Below are 23,145 nucleotides of genomic sequence, written 5' to 3'. Positions count from 1 at the left end.
GAAGACAGGGAATGGATCACTCGATAATTCTTCTGTTCTATTAATTCCATCCCACACATTTGGCTCCAGCCACATGCTGGACAGGATACTGGGCTAGACTGACCTTGGTCTGACCCATTATGGCTGTTCTTAATGTTCTGAACTGGAGAGAGTCCAGAGGAACGCTTTTCAATTACTGAAGAAAGTTAAAACAAAAACTCTGCTTGTAATCACACCATGATTGTTCCCCTCACTGAACATGCTTCAGAATGTTCAGGCTTCGGCAGCAGTTACTGAGTTTGGTAGCCAAACTGCATCCTGACAGATCCTAAGCCTGAACTGTTTTCACAATAGGAAGATGCTGAGTAAGCGGATAAAAAGCAGCAATGGGCAAATAGATATAAAAGACAAGGGCCATATTTAGTCCTAGTTTAAGGTGTAACTACTTCAGCCTAAAGGAATTTAGCCCATAATACAAAGATATGGTCCATACAGTTCAAAAGAATTCCACCTTTGAGTCTTGCTGAGCAGTGAAGGAAACAGTAGCAATATTTTAATCATTACAGTCTTTTCATTATGAAACAAACCACGTGGGAGTTTCAAAATTAGGATTAAATTCATACTAGGTGTTAATAAGTGAAACTCCATTGAAATTTATAGTTATCCCAGGGTGGATTTTTGCTAATTTAATCTAATATAGATTGCTGACTGACTACAACAAAGAAAATGTAAAAGGGAACTTTTCTACCTTCTCTATGTGTCTTGTAAGAAATTAGAAGGTTCATTTGTGTTTTATCAACTGGGTTGGTTCTTGCTCTGTATAGATAACAGGGGAAAACAAATGAGACTGATGTGTAACTTACTACCCAGGTGAAGACCTCTCTAGTAAAACTGAATAGGGAGGATAGAAATTTACTAACACAATTAGCCAACCAGCAATCCCAAGGCCATAACAAGCAGATAAGAACATAAGAATGGCTCTACTGGGTCAGACCAAAGGTTCATCCAGCCCAGCATCCCATCTTCCAACAATGGCCAGTGCCAGGTGCCCCAGAGGGAACAAACAGAACAGGTAATCAGCAAGTGATCCATCCCCTGTTGCTCATTCCCAGCTTCTGGCAAACAGAGGCTAGGGACACCATTCCTGCCCATCCTGGCTAATAGCCATTGATGGACCCATCCTCCATGAATTTATCTAGTTCTTTTTTGAACCCTGTTATGGTTTTGGCCTTTACAACATCCTCTGGCAAGGAGTTCCACAGATTGACTGTGTGTTGTGTGAAGAAATACTTCCTTTTATTTGTCTTAAACCTGCTGCCTATTAATTTCATTTGGTGACCCCTAATTCTTGTGTTATGAGAAGTAGTAAACAACACTTATCTACTTTCTCTACACCAGTCATGATTTTCTAGACCTCAATCATATCTCCTTTTAGCCATCTCTTTTCCAAGTTGAAAAGTCCCAGTCTTATTAATCTCTCCTCATACGGAAGCCGTTCCATACCCCTAATCGTTTTTGTTGCCCTTTTCTGAACCTTTTCCAATTATATCTTTTTTGAGATGGGGCGACCACATCTGCACACAGTATTCAAGATGTGAGCATACCATGGATTTATATAGCGGCAACATGATATTTTCTGTCGTATTATTTATCCCTTTCTTAATTATTCCCAGCATTCTGTTTGCTTTTTTGACTGCCACTGCACATTGAGAGGATGTTTTCAGAGAACTATCCACAATGACTCCAAGATCTCTTTTTTTGAGTGGTAACAACTGCTTTAGACCCCATCATTTTATGTGTATAATTGGGATTATGCTTTCCAATGTGCATTACTTTGCATTTACCAACATTAAATTTCATCTGCCATTTTGTTGCCCAGTCACCCAGTTTTGGGAGATCCTTTTGTAGCTCTTCGCAGTCTGCGTGGGTCTTAACTATCTTTAGTCATTTTGTATCAACTGCAAATTTTGCCACCTTACTGTTTACCTCTTTTTCCAGATCATTTATGAACATGTTGAATAGGACTGATCCCAGAACAGACTCCTGGGGGACACCACTATTCATGAAAACTGACCATTTATACCTACCCTTTGTTTCCTATCTTTTAACCAGTTACCAATCTATGAAAGCACCTTCCCTCTCATCCCGTGGCAGCTTATTTTGCTTAAGAGCCTTTGGTGAGGGATCTTTTTTGGTGTGACAATTGTTCTAAGAAATAATGGAATGAAAGCAATGAAAATACAGCTGGATTAAATAAGGAGGAGGATAGTAATGGCTAAAAAAATAGTTAAGGAGGTATGAATTAGAGTTTTTACATGATATGTAAAAATGTATCCATTAAGAGGATTTCGGATTAGTGTATATGAAAATATGCTTAGAATAGAATGTTTATAGATGAGGTAGTTTTAATAACCTTTACCTGTGTAATGTTATGAAACAAGATATAAAGGATGTGTTTAATAAGGCGGGGTGGGGGTGGAGCAAGGTAGGATTTACACCAGCTCGGACCAGCATGGATCTGCTGATGACAAACATAGCCTACCTGCACCCAGGACTTGGTAACTGATGATAATGCTGTCCTCATATATACTTTACTTAAGATTTATGCTTGATCAAGATGGTAATATATTGTCCTAAAATGTTCCCACTAAAGCTTTAAATTAGTTAAGCTTAATAATTGGTATGGACTGTGCTTTTTCACCCAACAATATAGATGCACATCTCAAGCTAGATGTTAATTTTTCAGACCTACTTAAAAGTGCAATGGTTGTAATCAAACTAACGTATGAGTCTCACTAAATTGTTTGATTGCTAGATTTCTCTTTTCATAGCAGAAATGACACAAATATTGGTGACTGACATAATGCAAAAAAATCAGGCAATAATATTTTCTACACTAAGCCATGAATCTGCTGTAGAAGTGTCTTCCACTACAATTCATAGATGCACAGATTTTTAAAGCCAGAAATGATAACTGTGATCATCTAGTTTCAGTGACACTCATACATTAGACATTCTCTTCAAAATCAATGTTAAAAGCAGTTTTTGTGAACAGACCAACCGTTATTATCTAATTTTGCAGCACAGAGTTCACTGGAGGATTTTGTACCCAGACTTGGAACACTCTTCGGAACAGGAAAGTACTGCACCAAGAGTTCTTCTATTTCAAAAGCTGTGGTCTTTCTGAATGCCAGCTGATCAGCTTTCCATATAGCCAAAATTAAGAAACCAGTAAGAAAAGGAAAGACATCTGCAGGGGTCTGAACTCGATGACGTCTTGAAGTCCCTTCCAGTCCTAGGATTCTAAGATTCTATATGATACAATTCTATGAGCTGTGATTACAGCACTTCATAAAGAGTCCAAGAGAACATTTTCTGAAAGTCGTCAGAAGAAAACCTCATGTCCAATCCTAAAAGGTGCAGATGCTGTACTCTTTCAACTCCCATAGACACTGATGGGTGCTGAAGACGTTCAGAACCTGGCAGATCTGGGCCCAAAGATTTTGGCATGGTTCACATAAAAATGACCTCCCAAAGATGACATATAGTATAGCATCTCAGGAGCAATAATCATGTATACAAAAGGATTTGCTCAACAGCTCCAAGCAAGGAGGAAAACAGCTTTTTTGATTGCCCATAGTTACAAAATTACATTTATTTCTCCCTTCAGCTTTCTAGAATTTGCCAAAATGCAAAGGCTTTATTTAACATACTTGTTTTCATTAGGTTCTCTAGTTTGGCTGGTGGAGGCATAAAGAGAGTAACATCTAAATTAGTCTAGTTTCTGTTTTGTTTAACTGCAAAATGATAGTAGCATTATGAATTTACCCTTTGAACCAGAAACCTTAAATATGCCTGATACAGAGAATTCTGTCAGCTTTGATTTTCTTTACATTCCTGACAGAGGGTCTGATTCTGCAACACGTCCTCACAGTGGAGAGCACTCAAGTGGAGGAGCTCCAGTGGATCTAAACCTTTTTACCCACCTACCTACAGTATTAATGCAGAGTTAAAAGCAATAATAATTGGAAGACAAAGCTGCTAAACAGGATGCCCCCTTTCTCGCTCTGTATAAAACCTTGTCCCGCTCTGTAAAGAAAACAACCATTTAGTCAATTTCCCTTTTCACAATATCCTATGTCTATGTAAGGAGTTGGGTGGAGTCACTTCCTGCCCTCCTTCAGATCCTTGGCCCAGATCCACAAAGGGACTTAAGCATTGGGCTTTAGGTACTTTAAGTCCCTTTGTGGATCTAGCCCTTTATGGATTTAGGCTGGGTAGGCAATAGCTCCTGAATCTGAAAGACTGAGGAATCTGCCACCAGGAACTCTACGGAGTCTTCAGGGAAAAGACAACTGGCTCTCGGAGCAGCTTGTTAGGTGGAGAAAGTCGAGACATTGCTATTCTTTAAAAAAAAATCCATATGGCTCTAATCAAGTCAAATCTTTATATATCTCTAATGACAGTGATGCAGTACTTTTGTATTAATAACAATATAAATACACAGTTTTTCATTTTTATTTTAAAAATACATGCAGTTACTTACCTTTTACCTTATGACTTGCCACAAATACTGTAAAATAAATGAGTATATTCTAAGAAACAAACTTTACAATGCGTACAAACAACATTTGTCCCTCATTAAGATATTCTCATTGTACATGGTTAAAATCTGCAGAAAGCCAGGCTAGCCAGTAAGGTATATATGGAACTTGAAAAGTTCCACTTATTTCAGCAAGCAGGCACAGAACGCATGGAAAACTGGCTTCAGAATATGCATATAGCATGCACACAGGAAAGGGAAGAAAAAATCCAGACACTTAACAGACTTCTCAATAAGTCTGGCGGTTAGCAGCATTTGTCTCAGTTCAGCTGAAAAATTTATGTGCAACAGATGAAAAATAGTATTCTAATTCTAACAAACACAATGAAGTCTAGATACAAAAGTAGTATTGAAAATATCATGTATTCAGTTTAATTTATGTACCAGTGTTTGATATTTAATTATTGGATGATATTTCTTTCTAAAGCATCATTGATCAAAAATCATAATTCTCATTTCCTCATTATTAGGTTCTTCATACTTATTGACTACTGGGATGGGTTTACATGCCTCACCCTATGGTAGGGATAAAGTAATATTTCCCTAAGTAGGCTAGCTAGCACAGGTGTTTGTGCTAATTGGAAAGATTGCCAGGAAACCCATCTGGAGACACTGGATTCATCTAGAAAATGGGCCATCAAGCAGGTCTATAAGAAAAGTTAAGGCAGTGTTTGGGCGGATCTGAGAAATGGTTCCAGCCTGAAATCAGAGGAGAGTCTGGCTGCAAGAAGCCTTTTTGTCTTCTCTATTTAAATGAAAGCTGGTTGGAGGAAATAACTGGGTTTAGTTGTTTGAAGGAAGGGGGAACCCTGATACACCGTATCTTCTTCTTCCAATCTCAAAGTATTTGAATCCCAGAACCAGACTTACTTCCTCCCTTGGAGAAAAAAAAGTGAGGAAGCTGAAATCAAAATCTAACATTCAAAAGAATAATGGTGTCCTGCTTAGCTTCACGTAATTGGCTCTCAGGTACAACAGAATGGCTAGGTTATCATGCTCCATAGCCATTCTAATAAATTTGAGTAAACTGGCAAATCTGTTCTCTTCTAGCACAGTGCAGTTCCCATCCCTTCCCCTAATAGTGACTTGAGTTAATTTAGGTTTAAGTTTAAATTAAGGAAATGAGACTCTAAAAGAGACTTTTACAGGTTTTACCAGGTACTTTTAGAGCTACTGCAGGTATTTCCTTCTTCAGTGGTTTGGCTGGAACAAACAAGAAAAGGTTGTTTATTACAATGTGGGAGTTGTCACTAAAACATTCAGTAGCTCAGATGAAAAATAAAACTAAAAAATGGGAGCTATTTACCAGTTTCCACCAGCTTTTCCTTCTTGGGTGATTCTGAACATTAAAAAAGAAAAATATTTTGGCTCTACTTTTGGTAATGCTGTTACATACACTCCTCCTAAAATGTATTTTTTGTGCCGTGATCAGACACTGCTGAACTAATGGAGTTAGATTAAATGCTAAGACCAGATCTCTACAAGATAATTCCGCAGTCATATTATTAGGTGATGAAAGGAAATGTTAATAGCAATTAAAGAGCAAACATGTTTAGACTTAGTCTGGATCATCTGACAATCTAAGACCTTGGTGGTTCCCAACCTTTTCCACACTAAGAGTCTCCCAGAACACCACTCCGACAACCTCCTCCTCAGAACCACTTATAGCCACTCCGCAAAGATTCAAGGCAGTGGGGCATAGCCAACCAGGGAGAGGGGAAAGAGATGGAAATAGCTAATTGAAATAATAATTAAGAAAAGGGATGAGTTAATGCTGCTTGCATGTGGGGCTGGAGTGGAGGAAGGAAAAAGGAAGAATGGAGACTAGAAGACAGTTACTTTGGCTGCTTTAACCAGTCATCTCAGTAACATATGCAACATTGCAGCACATTCATGTTTTATATATCATAAGTGCTCCTCCAGAGTTCATTTTTATATATTATATATAAACACATTTTGTAAACCCTTTTTTTCCCGCTTAGGCTTGCTTCTCTGAAACTGAAGGATATCTAATGATGGTTTCTTTGACTCCAGGGGCATCTGACTGCTTCCTGTTTTTCCACAGTCTCCCAAACCTTAGACAGAGGAAACAGGGGCATAACTTGTGGGACACTACCAACTTTCACTTTAAGCACTTTTGTGCGACCTAAAATTTCATTTTCATTAAGCAAATTCAACAAGGTTCTTCCAGAAACATATGAAATCCAATTTACAAATGGCTGCAACTTTCCACAGGGAAGTTTTTATTCAATAATTAACAGAATTAGTTAGGAAGTTTGGATCAGAATCTGAATTTATGACTGACTTACTTCTACTCTGCTATTATAATGGGGTACACCAAAACCTTAGATCCCAACAACCACAAGCTTTGAGAAAATTCAGATCTGGATCTTGCCTTTATGGCTCAAGCCACTTCTACTAATTTAGAAGAATTTTCTTCTATTAATTAATAGTCAATCTGACACAACAGAGGATTTTGTCCTATTGCACACTATACATGTTAGACACTTGCCATAGCCTCTGTAAGACGTTTAACAGTAAGAGTTGTGCATGTATTCATAAAAATGTATTAATTTAACAGCCAGGCCAAAAATATCTTTATCCAGGGCACAGCCTGTGGCTGAGGACAAATAAATATTCTATCATATGTGCAATTGAGATTTTTTTCAAGTCTGAAATTTCACCATACACTACACACTCTGAAGTTTTCACAAAAACATTTTTTGTCTTTGTGAAAACCAGTAAAATATTTATTAATTGTTAATGAAACCACCTAAATGCAATTTTTGTTTTGCTGATAGTGATGCGATCACTGAGGAGATGGGAGACAGAAGAGAATCTCTGAGGTTATTTTTTATGCCGCTCCATTCCTTAAACTGCAAGTGGTGCTGAAAAGCATTGAAGCTGGCATATTGCTGCAGTGTACCTTAGATCTTCACCAGCAGCAAGGTAATTCTCAAACTGTGACCTTCTCTCACCTGCTATCATTGGAACAGTCACATGTTTCCATTTTGATTCTCTGTCTCTCTTTCATGACATATATGCCTTTCAATTAATTCAGATAAAGTATTCTAATATTAAAGCAGTAGTGTGAGTAAGTGAAATTCATGTGAAACCAGTGAGAAAGTTGAATTTCCATTAAATTGCCTATCATCTCCACTGTGTTCACTGTTCTATAATATAAACTATAGTATAATCAATGTCATTAGGTTATATTCATTACAGTTAAGGGAAACAGATTTCTGTACTAGAATCCTCAATTTCTGATACAAGGATTTTAATAAATCCTATTTTACATTCACTAAAACACAGAACTGCCAAATCCTGTGCAGTATGTTGAACACTGCAAATCCTTAGGTTGGGAAGCTAATAGTGTTGTATCTTTTTGTTTGTTTGCCTGCAATTTTCCTATTGGCTTGTTCAAGTTATAAAGAGGTTCATTACAAGAATTTGTTACCTCATATTTCTTCAGTTTCTAAAGATCATGAATATAGGCTGCTGATTCCTTTGTTTTCTGAAATAAGAAATTCAGGGTGGGAAAAAACCTCCTCCCCTACTAAGGTTTTGGCACCAACTTTATAGCTCCCTGTTTGTAAATGAAAGCTGACTTTCATTCGTAGCAGTTTCTCTTCAGAATGATCACTGAAAAGAGATGGAGAAGAAAGATTGGGTTTCAGCATATCCTCAGACTGGAAACAGAGTGCCTATGATTGGCAATCTCCAGGATTCATTAATTTGAAGAGATTTCCTGCCATGCCTGAAATAATTGCGGCACAGATTCTTCAGAGGAATACAGATGCTAACAAAACTGTTTCAAGGTCCTTTGGCAAGCTTACAAAACTCTTGCTTTGCCTGGCCTGCAGGAAATGATGGCCACACATCTTGTCTTGTCTACATCATAGAATATTAGGGATGGAAGAGACCTCAAGAGGTCATCTAGTCCAATCCCCTGCTCAAAGCTGCTGCCCTGATCATCTCTGTAAGGTTTCTCAGGATGACTGGATTTGAATCCCTCAATGAAATGGAATCTTCCCGCCTCTCCCCTTCCCCCCAACCACCACCAGCCAGCACTGCCCCAAGAAACAAGCTAATACTGACCCATCTGATATCAAAAGCATAAATGCTTCTGCTAAAAAAAAAAAAGGATGGCTTAAACCTAGAGAAGAAGTGGTGATCTGGGCACCTTCAACTTCTCTGAGGTCTCATCAATTCTTGAGTGGACAAGGTTAGTTACCTCAAATGGCATCTGATTCTTCCCATATAGCTCTATGTCAACTCTAAGACAGAATTTCATAAGGAAAAGTGTCCATTTGCCAAAGACTGGGATGCTGCAAAATCCATGTCATAACAGGCACTTGAGGAGCATTTGCAACCCCTTCATTTTCTTTTTAGGAGGAGCTGCAGAGGGATCTGTGGTGTATTTCCAGCCCTTTGAGGCCCTGACTTAGAACTCTTCTGATGCAATCATTTCTATTGCTGCCTTGATGGGCTTGGGGACAATTTATTGGATTTAGAAAATTTTTCCAACGTTGCATCCACCGGTTTTGAACCCACAGTTCAGCTGGAAGACAGCTTTGCTTAGGTCCACGTGGCTTATAAAACCTTTAATATAGGATTTATTACAAGGAAGGCTTAGATTCTACAGAATCTTTCAGGTCATGGTGTAAACGCTGTACAAGCAGCACACCTCTTTGACATGTGAGTAGTGACCTTTACCCCAGGCACTTTAAACACTAGTCTGAAATAGAGATTTCTGTGGGACGAGGAAGTCCCGCTTAAACCCTGGTTTCTGCACATCATCTGCCATGTGAAGACACGATGAACAGATTAACTATCAATTCTACAGGAAAAACAATCATAAAAACTAATGATTAAAGCTGCTTCAAAAATAAATACATTTGAAAATTAACAAATGTAACAAGAAACCTATCATTTAAACCCTCACAGAAGAGGGCTTACCACTCAGGCCAGCAGAAAGAGACGGAATGAGGAACAGTAAGGGTTAGAGACTGTTATTAGAGCTGGATGGGAAATGATTTTCCTGTCCCATGAGAATTTTCAAGATATTAGTTTTTTTTCTCCAATCTGATTCAAGATGAAAAATCAAAATCTCAAAAATTTGAGGACCAATCATCCAATTTTTATTTTCAGATTTTGATGATTTCAAAACATTATGTTTCAATTTCAACCTTTTATTAAAAAACAAAACAGAATTTGGGGAGTTATTGAGTCATAGAAAAGTTGGGCTGGAAGAGGTCATCTAGTCCATCCCTCTGCACAGGGGAAGGACCATCCTTGATAGATGTTTATCTAATATGTTCTTTAAAATAATTATGATGATTCCACATCCCTCCTAGATAACCTGTTCCAATGCTTAGACTCATAGACTATCAGGGATCTCAGGAGGTCCTCTAGTCCAACCCCCTGCTCAACACAGGACCACTCCCTGACTAAATCCCCTGGATTTAACAGGCCAATGCTCAAACCACTGAGCTATCCCTCTCCCCTGAATGGTCATCAAAACTCACCCTCTCGCATGAACAGGTTTGGTTATAATGAATCTGCATTTTCTGATGAAAAGAGGTTTTGTTGGAAAATTCCTGATCGGTTCTAGTTTTTTAATACGTTAGTTCCTTGGCTCCAGACCACTAGATTCAAAGGGCATGCACATGATCTCCTAATGGTTAAATACGCAGACAGGGTTCCGTAGCTACATAGCAGGGCACACAACTCCTACAGAATTTCTCAGCAAGGGCAAAGACATGAAGGACACTATCAAACAAACAAAAAGCATCAGGAGAAGTGTGCAGCTCTGACAGTCAAAAAATGCTGGAAGCATTCTAGTATGTGCAACAAAATAGAGCATGTCAGCAGCAGCTATTTCTGAATATTTAGCGCTCTCAACTTGGGCATTCAAAGATTATGCAGGAACTGTTATGTAAGAGCAAAATGCTGTGCATTATTTGTGGGCACTTTGAAAGAGAAAATGATAGATTTTGCACAGTATATTGCAAAGAACTTGTTTGGTACATATGTAATTGGGCTCAACTTTAAAACCAAAAGTTAAACTCTTAATATATAAAAGTAAGGGATTTGACATTAAAAGAGTACTGAAGTATGATGAACTGATGAAATTAAAGTTTAAATAATGTCACAAAGCAAGTGAAACACACACACACACACATACACACATGAGATTTGCTACATATTGGCTCAAAAAAATCTGTCAGCTACTAGAGAGCATAACAAATTCACCATGTGCATTCTGTAATTTCTTATAGAAAAATCTACTGCATCCCTTCCACTTTTGACCCCGTTTCTGCTTCTGCACCCATTTAAGTCAAATTATTTTTTGCTAGTGATCTTAACAGTGCAGGATTGGACCCATTTATTCCTCTGCAAACTGCTTATTCAATTTAATACAAGCTCAGCACAGGTAGCATTAACAACAGATTCATTGCCTGAGAAGTCAGTCACACAGTAGTTATGCCTTATGGCCCTGATTCATCAAAATACTTAACACATTCTTAAATGCTTTGCCGGAGAGGGATGCACTTAAACGTGTCCCTAAGTGTTTTGCTGAACTGGCCCTCAAAACATTACAAATCAACAATTAATTGTGAATATTTGCAGTGCTGTTATAGTTTGTCAGCTACTAGGCAAGCCCCTTAAAAAGCCTCTCACATAAAGAGCAGATATTTTTAAAAGTCATTTAAATCAAACTCCCAATTAACTATCATTTAGCTTAGATATAGTTCTCCTCTCATCACTGTGGCTAGCAAAGATAAAAGCCCGACTTCTCTGTTTAACAGTTAGCTTGCTCCCCCTGCCTTGTTCTTGAAGGAATGTCATAATCCAGTGTTAGTAACACAACAATACTTCCAATGTATTGAATAGTTATGTCAAATGTTAGACTAGGACAGGCATGCAAGAATCAGTGGTATTTATAAAGGGATTCGATTCTATTTGAGTATACACACCTTCACAATCAGAAATAGCACAATAGGAATTATTGAAAATGAATTTTAAAAATTATTTTTGTTGAAATATATTTTAAAGTATGGGTTAATATGGTGATACCTTGCTTCAGAATAAGCCATAACATGCTAAGTGGGTGAGTGTTTCAGAATCCTAGCAAAAGTGATTAAATGTCTTGAATTCTATTTTTTTAAAGAAGTCTATCATAAGTTAGAAGAATAAGAATTGTATGTCACATTAGCAAACCAAATTGCTCTGAGAAAAATAATTTTACATGTCATTAAAAAACCCTATGTTTAAAGATTTTAAGGTTCTAAAGTGACGCATTCAAAAGTTGGAAGATGAAAAAAAAATTGCCTTTGCAATCTTAATTCTGCCCCCTTGTGTGTATACATTATGATACAGATCACACACTAATTTTTCCTTTCCTATTCAGAGTCAGATCATGGCCCACTATACACCTGCCCACAGAGGCATAAGGGGATTGAGACCTAAGCCTCTGTATAGCCTCCCAGACCTACCCCTCCTCCCAAGAGCAGTTAGGTTGGGACTGGGCAAAGCCTTGACTCCACCCCCCACCCCAATATGTCCGTCAGCACAGTTTCTTCCATGTGCTTCTTCAAGGATGCTGTAGCTACACAAGAAGATAAGGTCCTGCACAAGAGATGTAGCGATATTGACTGAGTAAAAAAATAAAATTCATAATAATAATAAAAGACAGATCTTGACAGTGTTATGGTAAGAAATGGTAAGATTAGAATACAGCTCTATGGAGCCACCTGCTGGTGATTGACCTGAAAAATCACTTGAAATATTTGCCCCTCTCATCCATACACTTACTTTATTCCTGTGATTTAAAAAAGAAATAGATCTTAACGTTTAATGGTAGTCATGTTTTATCAGTGCTTTTAAGCATTCCCCATACCTCTTAATAGTGTCCTATAGCAGAACATATTTGTTAGTGCGCGTATATATTTAAAGAACATTTTTCCCCTTCAAAGCATATTGTGTAGTCCCATAAACTTTGTTTCTTTGCTACATTTCTTCCCTTAGAAAGCAAAATTTTACAGGTGAAAATGACTTGCAAAGATATCTTTTCTTACCTTCTGCTGTTTTAGCTGCTGCCGCTGTCTTGGAAACTAAAAATAAAATAATTATGTAGCTATAATCAGTCAACAGTTGAGCTTTAGCCGTTTAGACAAGAATCACTTTTACAATCTAGACATGTTCGGCTATTGTACATCTCAATAATTCTTGCAAAAAATAATTAAATTTTCTTGAATATGTTGTAAGTGTTGATTTTATATTTCCTAAGGTAAGATAATGTTCCATAGGGGTACATCTTTTTTTGTTATATCAGTTTTGTAAGGGGGAGGTGGGGGTCAGTTTTTTGTAAGAAGGCCTAGTGCTGTGTTGACTCTGTTGACATGCCATGCTATCAAAAAACTTAAATCAGGTTTATAAGGAAGTTTCTCATTTCCACTCTAGCTTGGGAAATGCTAAATGCACAAAGAGGTAGCATATTCCATTTTTAAAGAGAGTGAACATTCAAGTCTGATAAATGCTCATAACTCTGGAGATTTATCAGAATGATCTGAGTCTATAGAACTGAACTGGAAATCTGGTCACAACAGGCCCTCTTACCAGATTTCCAGTATTTCCTGCCTCCCATCAGGCTGTAACTACCTCAAGAACAATCTTTTTTGTCATATTTCATCACTTTTTCCTTCTGCTTTGGGCCAAAATCTGGAAGAATCAGCGATGCATGAAAAAACGAAAAAACATTTTAGAACACTTATCCAACAGAAACCATGGCAAGATTAAAAGCAACCAACTTCATTTATATATTTGAGCATCTGAAGTAGGCCCCAGCTCTGAGTTTTATTTATTTTATTCTTTGAAAGACCTGAACTGATGAGTCCCCACTAAGTAATCAGGGAAATTTGGGCCTTGGGAGGAGTTCCCAAAACAGCACTCAAGGGAAATCAGAGCTCAATATTTTCTCTTTAATAAGTAACACCATTTACATGGGTTAAAGTGGGAGATGGGAAAGATCAAGGCTTACAAAGTAAAGTCATCAAGCAGGTAGATGACAGTACAAAAGCTACTGAGTAATATGCAAAAAGTTTCTTCAGAAACTATTTTAAAAACAGTCAAGTCCTTGAAGAGATGGACTGAGCAGAATAATTTGGATCCAATTCCCCAATTTCAGGGGAATTGAATTGGAGCTAGGATTTTGGTTCCGGACATTTGCTAGTTTTTAAGGCAAGCATCAGAATATGCATCATTTGTAATGTGAAGGCATTTCATTTAAAACGCCACATAGAGGCTAGTTTGGTTAATGGTAATTGTAAGTTTGCTATATGTATTGCATTCTGGGAGTTGTTCTGAACTGAGAAGACTGTCAAGCAATAGTAAAAACTCCATTCTTGCAAAACTGTTTGATCCAGCTGCATTTCCCATTATATTTGAGTACTTAAATGCTGCATCGGTGAGATGTAACTATTCAGAACATATAATCCAGGAGCCTGAAAGGTCTATCTGTTTTGCAGAGGGTTTCCTGTCCTTCAGGGTGAATTTCCATTGAAAAAATGAATTGAGTAAGATTCCTTTCTGCAGTGCAGAAGAAATATTAATGCTCCAGGCCTATGTAAATACACAAGAGACAGATTGCAGGAACTGGGATTTTATTGCTGCTTTAGAACCAGTTTCCTTAAGTACTGCTGCTTCTCCTTTCACAGCAACAACACTTGCATGTACCCATCAAACTAGTTCTCATTTCCTGTTTGAAGCCAAATGCTACACTGTGCCAGACAAAATTCCGATAGCGTAACAGAGTTTGTACTAGGAACACCGGGAAAAATTTGGAATATTAACTTTGAAAATCAAATACTATATATTTACTGAGCTTGGTCACCTAGAAGTGCCATAAATTTCCTGTTAAGGAGCTCTATTAGGCTTCAAAATTACCTCTCAACATTTTTTGCTTTTTCTGTTTAAAAGTACAAGATTCAAGCCGTAAAAATAATCAACTTTTAATCATGCAAGTTAATATTCAGAGAGTGGATTTTCTTTGTGGAGTCAGGGTAAGGCAAGAATATAGGAGAAACAAAGAAAGCTAGTTCACAACGCAAACCAAAAAGAGCACTAGAGATCTAGGAACATACCAGAACTGAGCAACTGGTTTTATTTCTCAATAGTAAGCCATATCAGTTTTCCTTCTTATCAAATATTTACCTTAAATGTTCTAATTTCATAGACATTCCTGTTAATAAGCTCATTCATTAGAATATTTTGAAAAGGGAACACAAATTGGGTGAGATAATTAAAGTGAAGTAGTTAAAATTCAAATGAATATTTTGGTTTTCATACTTCTTGCAGTTTTCACTTGAAAATCTCCATGTTGTTGTTGTTGTTGTAATGTAACTCAAAAAAGTGAGCACTGAAAAAATACCTGGTTTGGTGGTAGCTTTATTAGGTTTTAATCATTTAAACTGAAACCCAAAACTCCAGGTGTAGTATTTAGAAATGGGTATGAAATAAAACCTAATCAAAATGTGTGGGGTTTTAACATCCAGCCTGGATTCAGATATGAATTTTGTCCAAAATGTTAAAAGCTGGGTGCCTAACTTAGGGTTCCTAAATTCATATTTAGGCACCTAAATAAATTGATTGGTTTTCAAAAAGTTCTGAGCACCCAGCAGCTCCTGTTGCTGTTTGTGGCAACTGTTGGCGATGAGCACTGTTTAAAAATTAGACTACTCTTTTACGTGTTTAAACATGGATTTAGGAGCCCAACCTTTTGCGCCTATTGTTCAAAGTAGCTTTTATTTTATGATGAAGTGCTCCACAAACCTGAATTCACATATCTCTGGTCTTTGGCTTTTCACATCCTATATTCTGATCCAGATCTACTTTCTAGGCTTCCGCCCATTTCTCTAGTATGGCTAAAAATACATCCTTGCAATTTTGTAGCTACCATGAGAAACTCAAGATATTCTTGCAAGTTTGAGAGCACTGCTGAAGTAGGTATCAAAGGCCATTAGATCTTAGTGTCTTAGGGAACCTGACCTATGCAAAATACTCTATTCTCTTTAGAGAATTCACATACATAGTGTCACAGCAACAGCATATGGTAATATCTTTTAGATAAAACAGACTACATCAGTGACCTTTTGTATAATCCAGTAGATGGTGCTATGATGCAATAAACAAGCTTTACAAATATGTGAAATACACTGAAAATAGAGAGAGAAGGTTATTCTTTATCCATTACCTGGTGCTGCTACTTTTATAGTGGCTGGTTTGACTGCAGGAGCTTTTGCTGGCTCTTAAAGAAAGCAAATTAAATAAATTACTATGAAGTGTTATAGCATGAAAATACAGAAGTACAAAGGAAGTCTACAGATGAAAAATATAGCCCTTGGTATATTTCTTAGTGAAGAATGAAGAGAAGAGATTATCAGAACAATAGAAGTGCCCAGACACACTCCACTAATTCAAAGGCATGAAAACAATCAGCAAAAATGTTTTTTTAAAGTAACCTGTCAATTACTATCATGAGCCAGTGGCTTCCTTCTCCCCACCCTGAAGAGTGATCCTGGAGCCACTGCTTGGTTGCTACTGCATTAGACACTACACCTGCTGAGTCTCTCTACACAGAGGAGCAAGGCCAGTCAATCCATGTAACTGCAGTTCCCCTGGTCTTGTTCCTCTCGTAGCATACGGACAAACTCTCTCTAGGCTGGGGCAAAGGAACCCGCCATGGAGCATAGTTCAAAGTTGCGAAGGGAAAGGGTACCTTAGAGGAGCTCCAATAACCTTGTCCAAACATTGCATAAAAGAACCAGACTGAGTCCACTGGGTTCATACACTGTGTGCTAGAGTTTAGTTAATCCTTTGCATCCTTAGCAACTGCTAGAACAGACTGTGCTAAACCAAGATAATTTAACAAATAGTCATAAACCAAAGTGTACTGGTTTTCCTAATGGAATTTGGTTTATCAACTAAAACAATATATATATATATTCTCTGATTTGCAATTCACATTTTCATATTGCAAAAGGAAATAATTAATCATTTTAATCATAATCTGAATTACAGAATGCCAACAAAATGTTAGTTAATCCTTCACATCTGTCACAATGTTATTAAAAAGAAAAAAACCCTACTGCTAAATCAGAAATTTAATTTCCAGTTCTTCCCCTCTAGTATATTGAGAAGTTCATGAAAGATGCATCAGAATGTCTTGTAAAACATAATGAAAACAAAATATAAAGTTTAACATGTGTGGAATTGGTTTGTTTGTATCCATTCAAAACTATGCAGTAAATTAGTACTAGAGCACTATAATTACTCTGGGGGCTCATTCCTCCTTTATTAAGATCTATAGGAGGAGACCTTGTTAAACAGTTTTCTTAGCAATTCTACCCAGGTCCCCACACCTGCAAAAGAAAAGGAGGTTCAGTCCACAAACAGGGATTCACTAGAATTATAGGGCCTCCCCATGGGCTCTGATGATGTCTTTGCTCTCCCTCCAATTCTCAGGCAATGCAGCTCCATTGGAGCCACACTGCCAAGACATCCCATACGGGCAGCTGCCTCTGGAACTACTCTTTAAGTTGATTCCCAAGTCAGAGGGACTATGTGTTGTGGCAAGGCACCTCCTCCATCTCACCAGGCTCAGCGCTTCCCCCTCTGGTAGTGAGAGCCTCCCATGTCAGATGGTGTTTATTTTTCCACTTGAGGTTTATTTCCCAATATTTTCTAGGAAGGCCTTGGGGCCAGCCCAGGAGCACTCCTCCGCCAAACAAAAAGAAACACATTCACAACATAAAATAAAGGGAGATACTTTTTACTATCCCTTCCATGGGGGCATGTGCAAGGGTGCGGGAACTAGGGCTGCTGGGGACACGGCAGCATCACCTGGCTTGAAGTCGTTTCCATCATATACAGGGTTTACAGTTTTGTTCAATGGCTCTCAGCACCCCCACTATACAAATCGTTCCAACGTCAGTAGGCATGTGGTCTGGTTATTGGCCTCAGGGTGCCAGTCCTCCCCTTAAATAGGCAGTGAGTTACGTAGCTTCCCCTATAGGGAGGAAAGCAGCCTTTCACCTTAGAGAAGCCTTTCTCCCAGCTGTCACTAGCTCTGCAGCAAATTGTCTCTCCTCCTCCACCTCTCTCACTGGAGTTGGGGTTTTTAAAGGTGTTAGGCAGCCCTTAAGTGGATTCAGGTGTCCCTAGCTGACCTGAGGTAACCTCTTTTCAGCTTATAGGGAAAAGGACCTTTATCGTTCTAAAGCTAATATACCTCCCTTCCACCACGGTCTTACAGCTGTCCAGCCTGACTTTGTTACAGTGAAAAAAATAATACAGCAAATAGGCACATGAGTAGTTTTACTCCTGTGAGTCATCTCATTGATTCAGTAGGATAATTTGTATGAGTAACATTACCCACATGCCTTGCTATTTGTAGGATTGAACTCTTGCTTTGTATTATCTGATCAATTTTCATGTCAGGCTTGGGCGGGATGATGATGCATAGGCCCTTCTCAATGCATGGATCTTGAATCCCAGTGGAGATATTTCCATAAGGTACTGGGAAGATGGAAGATTCTTGCTGCAGAGATGGTTGAAACCCCTTCAACATAGCCCAGAAAAGATCAAGCATGGATCTGAGAGACTGGTCAGCATCCCCAAAACCGTGGGTATCCATGAAATTTTTACTCATGGGTAGCATTTGAGCCAAGAGTGATCCTTCAGAGATTAACATGTTCCATAATCTTTAAAAATATACCACACATTCAACACAAAGAATCTGATCACTTGAAGTCTGACCTCTATAATGATGTATGATAAGTGTGTTAACTATGGGAGAGCACTACTGGTTACAAGCATGTAGAAATAAAGGTTCCTGGGCTATCGAGCTGACTATGCTGTTTTCTTGAAAATATTGTTTTGAGATCATTGCACACTCAGAACTCCTTCCATGGGACTTTTAGGTACACAAGGAATGCAAGGTTATGATCTATGGGGTTGTGAACAGGCATCATTTACTTGGCAATTTGAGAGTACTTGGGCATTTCTCCAGAAACCTATCAGCACACAGGGGCGGCTCCAGGCCTCAGCACGCCAAGCGGACCGCGGGACAAGCGGACCATCTGCAGGCACGCCTGCGGGAGGTCCACCGGAGCCGACTGCTGCCCTCCCAGCGACAGGCAGAGCGCCCCCCGCGGCATGCCGCCGTGCTTGGGGCAGCGAAATGTCTAGAGCCGCCCCTGTCAGCACATAAGGCTTCTCAGCCATTCTACCAAGCTCACAGCCACTGAGAACACATTACAACTGAAATTATTTTTGACATTTCCTTCCCTGTGAAAACCTCTACTATTGTAGACATGTGATTAAAAAAAATGGGAGAGGCAAAACTGTCAGTTGCAAGGAAGAGTGTGGAATTAGAAATAGTGCGTGAATGGGTTTAGAAGGGAGGAGGCAGCTGAAGTCTAAACATGTTATTTTTCAATTATAAATGGTGAAGCTATTTTCTTCTTTGCATCTTCAACAATTTTAATAACCATTAATTGAGGACACTGAAACATGTTTAAAAACAGCTTTATGTGGAAAAAAATATCAAATAATGTAAGAGAGTCTTACTTTTAGCTTCTTTGGACATGACAGGTTCTTTCTTACCGTATAGTATTTTTTTCAATTATACTATATGCACACAAATACAGACAGACAGATAATTACAACAGAAGTGGCTGCCGTGGGGTTGAGTTGTTTGGATGTGCATTGAGATGAGTTACTTAAGGCCCTTTTCACAAGGAAGTTGCACCGGTTTAACGTCAGATGTAAATTTAAACTAAACAAGTGCAAAAAGTGGTGTGAACACAATTATTTTGGTTTAATTTAAGAACATGAATCTATTTAAGAGTAGGTAAAACCTGTTACTGATTGACTTAAATGAAATCAATGAGCCTGACCATGCAGTTTTTTGCACTACTTTAACTAAACCTTAAGTTTGCCATACCTTTAGTTAAACTGGTGTAACTCTGCACACAGATTTTATTCATGATGAGTGAGTAAAGAGAATGTGTTGTGGGTTGATCTATATGGTATGTGAGAGAGCTGGGCAGAGAGGTATTTGGTGATAGGTGGCCTGTTGGTTATAATTAACTTAACGACCTGCTTTGAGGATTTTTATTTGGGCACCCAGCTGTGGCAGTTACGTCCCATTGGCCACCTTATTGGTAACACTTAAAGACCCTCTCTGCTACTTTAATTGGCACAGGCACCAAGCTGTGACATATGAAACATGAAGAAACTGCTTGAGTGACAATGGGAAAATAGAGAGAGCTAGTATTTAGATTCTTAACATAAATAAATTATATATTAATTGCTTCTTTAAACACTAACACTAGAAATATTCCAGCATGAAAGCCATCAAAATAGAGTGGACTTCGAGCTGCAAAACAGGACTAGACCATTACTAACAACAATACAGAGTTGCTTGAGTTTAAACTGATGTCTCAATTGTCATCAGAAGGTTGATATGAGATAAGCTAACATCAATGACTGCCAAGCATTCTAATAAAAAATCTGAAAAATTCCAGGAGAAACACATTTATATTTGGGTGATATGCTGCTCTGAACCAAAATGTTTCTGGGTTAATCCTCTGCTTCCACTAACTTTCTGTGAAAACGTGTTTTGCAGGCATTACTTCAAAGCACGATAATTACCACATTTAGATGAAATTAATCATGAAGCAGCTTACAGACATGTTATCTAGCTAAGGGGTCTACTGAAGCCTTTAAGAAGTGCCTAGTAGTTGCTAGATATGGAAATTTTAAAAGGTGTATATTGCAGCGATATGAATCATTTATCATAATAATCTGCCATTGCTATAGGTTATAAAAAATAAACAAAGTGGAAGCATCATTTACAACAACAGACGTGACCTAAATAAAGCCCCCAAGCTTTCTCTTTCATTTTTTCCATATAAGTCATCATTTACTAGGGCAACATTCCTTAATATATTTTAGAGCAGCGAGTCTCTTTAAATCTTTCCTTATAAATGTGTGTTCCTTACATCAGAAGGAAAGGCATGCACATATCATAAGATAGGTTGAGTATGCTTCCTGGAAGCCAAATAATAGCATCAGGAACCATGGCCATCAGGCTAGCACAGAGGAGGAATACTGTTCCAGATGCCTATTGGACATTCCTTGACCAGCAGAGAGACTTAGCAATAAGCAAACTGTCTTTGATGTTAGCTGTAGAGACTTACTGATCTCCAGCAATAATGAAAATAGTTTTTGTTTCTTTTAAAAAAAGATGGTCCACTGATACTTTATCTTAAGCAATAAAATGGAAATCTTGGTAGAATTTTGTGCAGCAGTTAAAATACAGAGCAAGCTTTTAAAAAGTAATTGGTGCTTTTTCGTTTTTTGGTTCTCAACTTGAGATACCTTAAAAGGGCCTTTATCAGAAAGTGCTGAGGACACCTTTGGTAATCCGGCCCCTTCTTTTGAGCCACCCAAATACTAAGGCACCCAAAATCCCTAGTTACTTCTAACAATCTTGGCCATAGCCTTTCCTATAAAGGCCCCTTAAAACTTTTACAATCAATAAACCACTGCTAACAGAATCGCCTGTCAGCTTTGGAGGCTTGTGAAACATCTCCACTGTAATTTTACAGTAGTTATTAGTGAATATTTAAAGGCAGACATATTCCAGTATGGGTTACCAATATACCAGCATATTGTAGAGTAAGGAGACAACTTACCTTCTTTCCTTATAGGTGGAATTGAAGTCTTTTCTTTTAGTGGCTCTTGAAAAGAATTAAAGTACAGTTAAACATTTTTATTTAAAAAAAACAATTTTAACAAATATGATCTGTTCTTATTCTTTTCTGTACTGGCTAAAGGGATCAATTTTAAATTCAATCTAGAAATAAGCATCTGGCAGCTAGCATACGTGTATCTCAGTGAAACAGCTAGGCAGTGCTTTATTCTTTTACCCCTTTCTAGTTGTGTAGCTCGAGCTTTTCCTAAGGCCTCGATCAACATTCTTTTGAAGTAAACTAGAAGTACACAGTAGCTGCAAATAACAGCTAAACTACATACAGGGTAATAAAAAAAACCTTAAGCTTATATAATGCCTTTCATGCAACTGTATCCCTAGGAGGTTTATAATACTCTTCAGGGTATGGTAAGCTTGAGCTTAAGTTAATTGACTAAATATTTCAAACCTTGGTCTGGAATGAATTCTACATTCAGGGTTCATGATAACTTTACACAGCTTCTCCTCAGATTTTTAGCATAATGTATATTTTAGAATAGCTTACAGGTCGACTTCAACTATGCTGAACAATCTGTAAATTTATACACAGGCAGCAATTCAGGTAAATACATAGGTTTCAAATTGTTGATTATCTTCTCCCAGGAGGATGCTCTAATGCAGTTTGTATCTATAAGTCTCCTGTTAATTCCAATGGGAGCTAGACATGTATATCAAGGAGTAAACAGATCCACAAAGCAAAGCAGCTTTCATCTCAACTCAGTGGAAAGGTAATATACTGCAGTTCTAATGCTAATGCTGCACTGACTTGTCAAGTCCACCTGGAGTCAATTCTATTTCTGGAGGCATCATTTTATAAACTGGACCTAATGCAACCTTTTCTTGGGAAGGCCATAGAACAAAACATTACTATAATTTAACCTAGAGGTTACAAACATAGACTATAGTCTAAGCATCTGTGGGTAAATATGCTATCTGAATTCCTCTATATGATAGATGATATGCTGACCACATATCACGTCAATCCAATGACAGAGTTTAAGGACGCCAAAGTATAGGACATATATTGTGATCCGCTAACTAGGCTGGCCTTAAACCAGCAGGACCCACTATAATCTTTAGATGCTTCAACAGGACCCTTGATTCACATTGCCAAAAATTGAAGATAAAAAGTTACCAAAGTAGATGCTTCCCATTGTAAACCCAGATGAACACTAATCATATATCTTATCCCTCATTTTGCTGGTGGCCAGATGCTAGTGTGGACGTAAGAAGTTCTCATGGCTGTACTATGTGGTGTATGGGTCTTGTACAGAAACACAGCAGAACCAAAGGTCTCATACAACATGAGCAGAAGCTCTAACAGGTAAGCCAAAAAAGAACCCTTCCTTCTGTCCAAGCCACGTGGAAATTTGAAAACCTTGCCTCGGATGGAAGTTGCTGTTTGCATATCTTATAATTTCTTCTTACTTTAGCTTCCAATTAGCTTTTTAATAAAGAGCAAGAGTGAGAGAAAAGATGAACAGAAATGTCAGATATCAGAAAGTTGCATACTGAAAGTGGTCATTAGATGTTTTTGTCAGTATTTTACATTCAGAATGGTTCTTGATCAGCAGAAGAGGAACTACTGACCATGTTATTATTGACCAAAATGAAATTGAGAACAGCATTTGGCTGCTTGACTTGGGTCTTGCACATTTGACACAGCAACAGGACTTTTAAGCCAATGTGTCTTGTATGGATGGCAGTTCAAGTTCCATTTGCTGCCCATAGCAAGGGTTCAAAA

General features: G+C 38.1%; 1 protein-coding gene across 1 annotated transcript in view; it reads right to left on the bottom strand.

The window, feature by feature from the left end:
* The window catches only part of TRDN (triadin), a 292,575-nt gene that overhangs the window by 96,992 nt on the left and 172,438 nt on the right, over window positions 1-23,145 (bottom strand). Inside the window, exons 17-22 of the mRNA XM_039528738.1 lie at window positions 21,346-21,390; window positions 15,837-15,890; window positions 12,664-12,699; window positions 5,889-5,921; window positions 5,738-5,785; window positions 4,526-4,552 (exon numbers count right to left, since the gene is read on the bottom strand). Coding sequence (XP_039384672.1) covers window positions 4,526-4,552; window positions 5,738-5,785; window positions 5,889-5,921; window positions 12,664-12,699; window positions 15,837-15,890; window positions 21,346-21,390 — 243 coding nt within the window. The remainder of the gene's footprint in view (window positions 1-4,525; window positions 4,553-5,737; window positions 5,786-5,888; window positions 5,922-12,663; window positions 12,700-15,836; window positions 15,891-21,345; window positions 21,391-23,145) is intronic.

Source organism: Mauremys reevesii, linkage group 3 (assembly GCF_016161935.1).
Source record: "Mauremys reevesii isolate NIE-2019 linkage group 3, ASM1616193v1, whole genome shotgun sequence".
Taxonomy (NCBI): Eukaryota; Metazoa; Chordata; order Testudines; family Geoemydidae; genus Mauremys; species Mauremys reevesii.
Note: the sequence above shows the minus strand (reverse complement) of the source record. Positions and strands in the feature narration are given on the sequence as shown.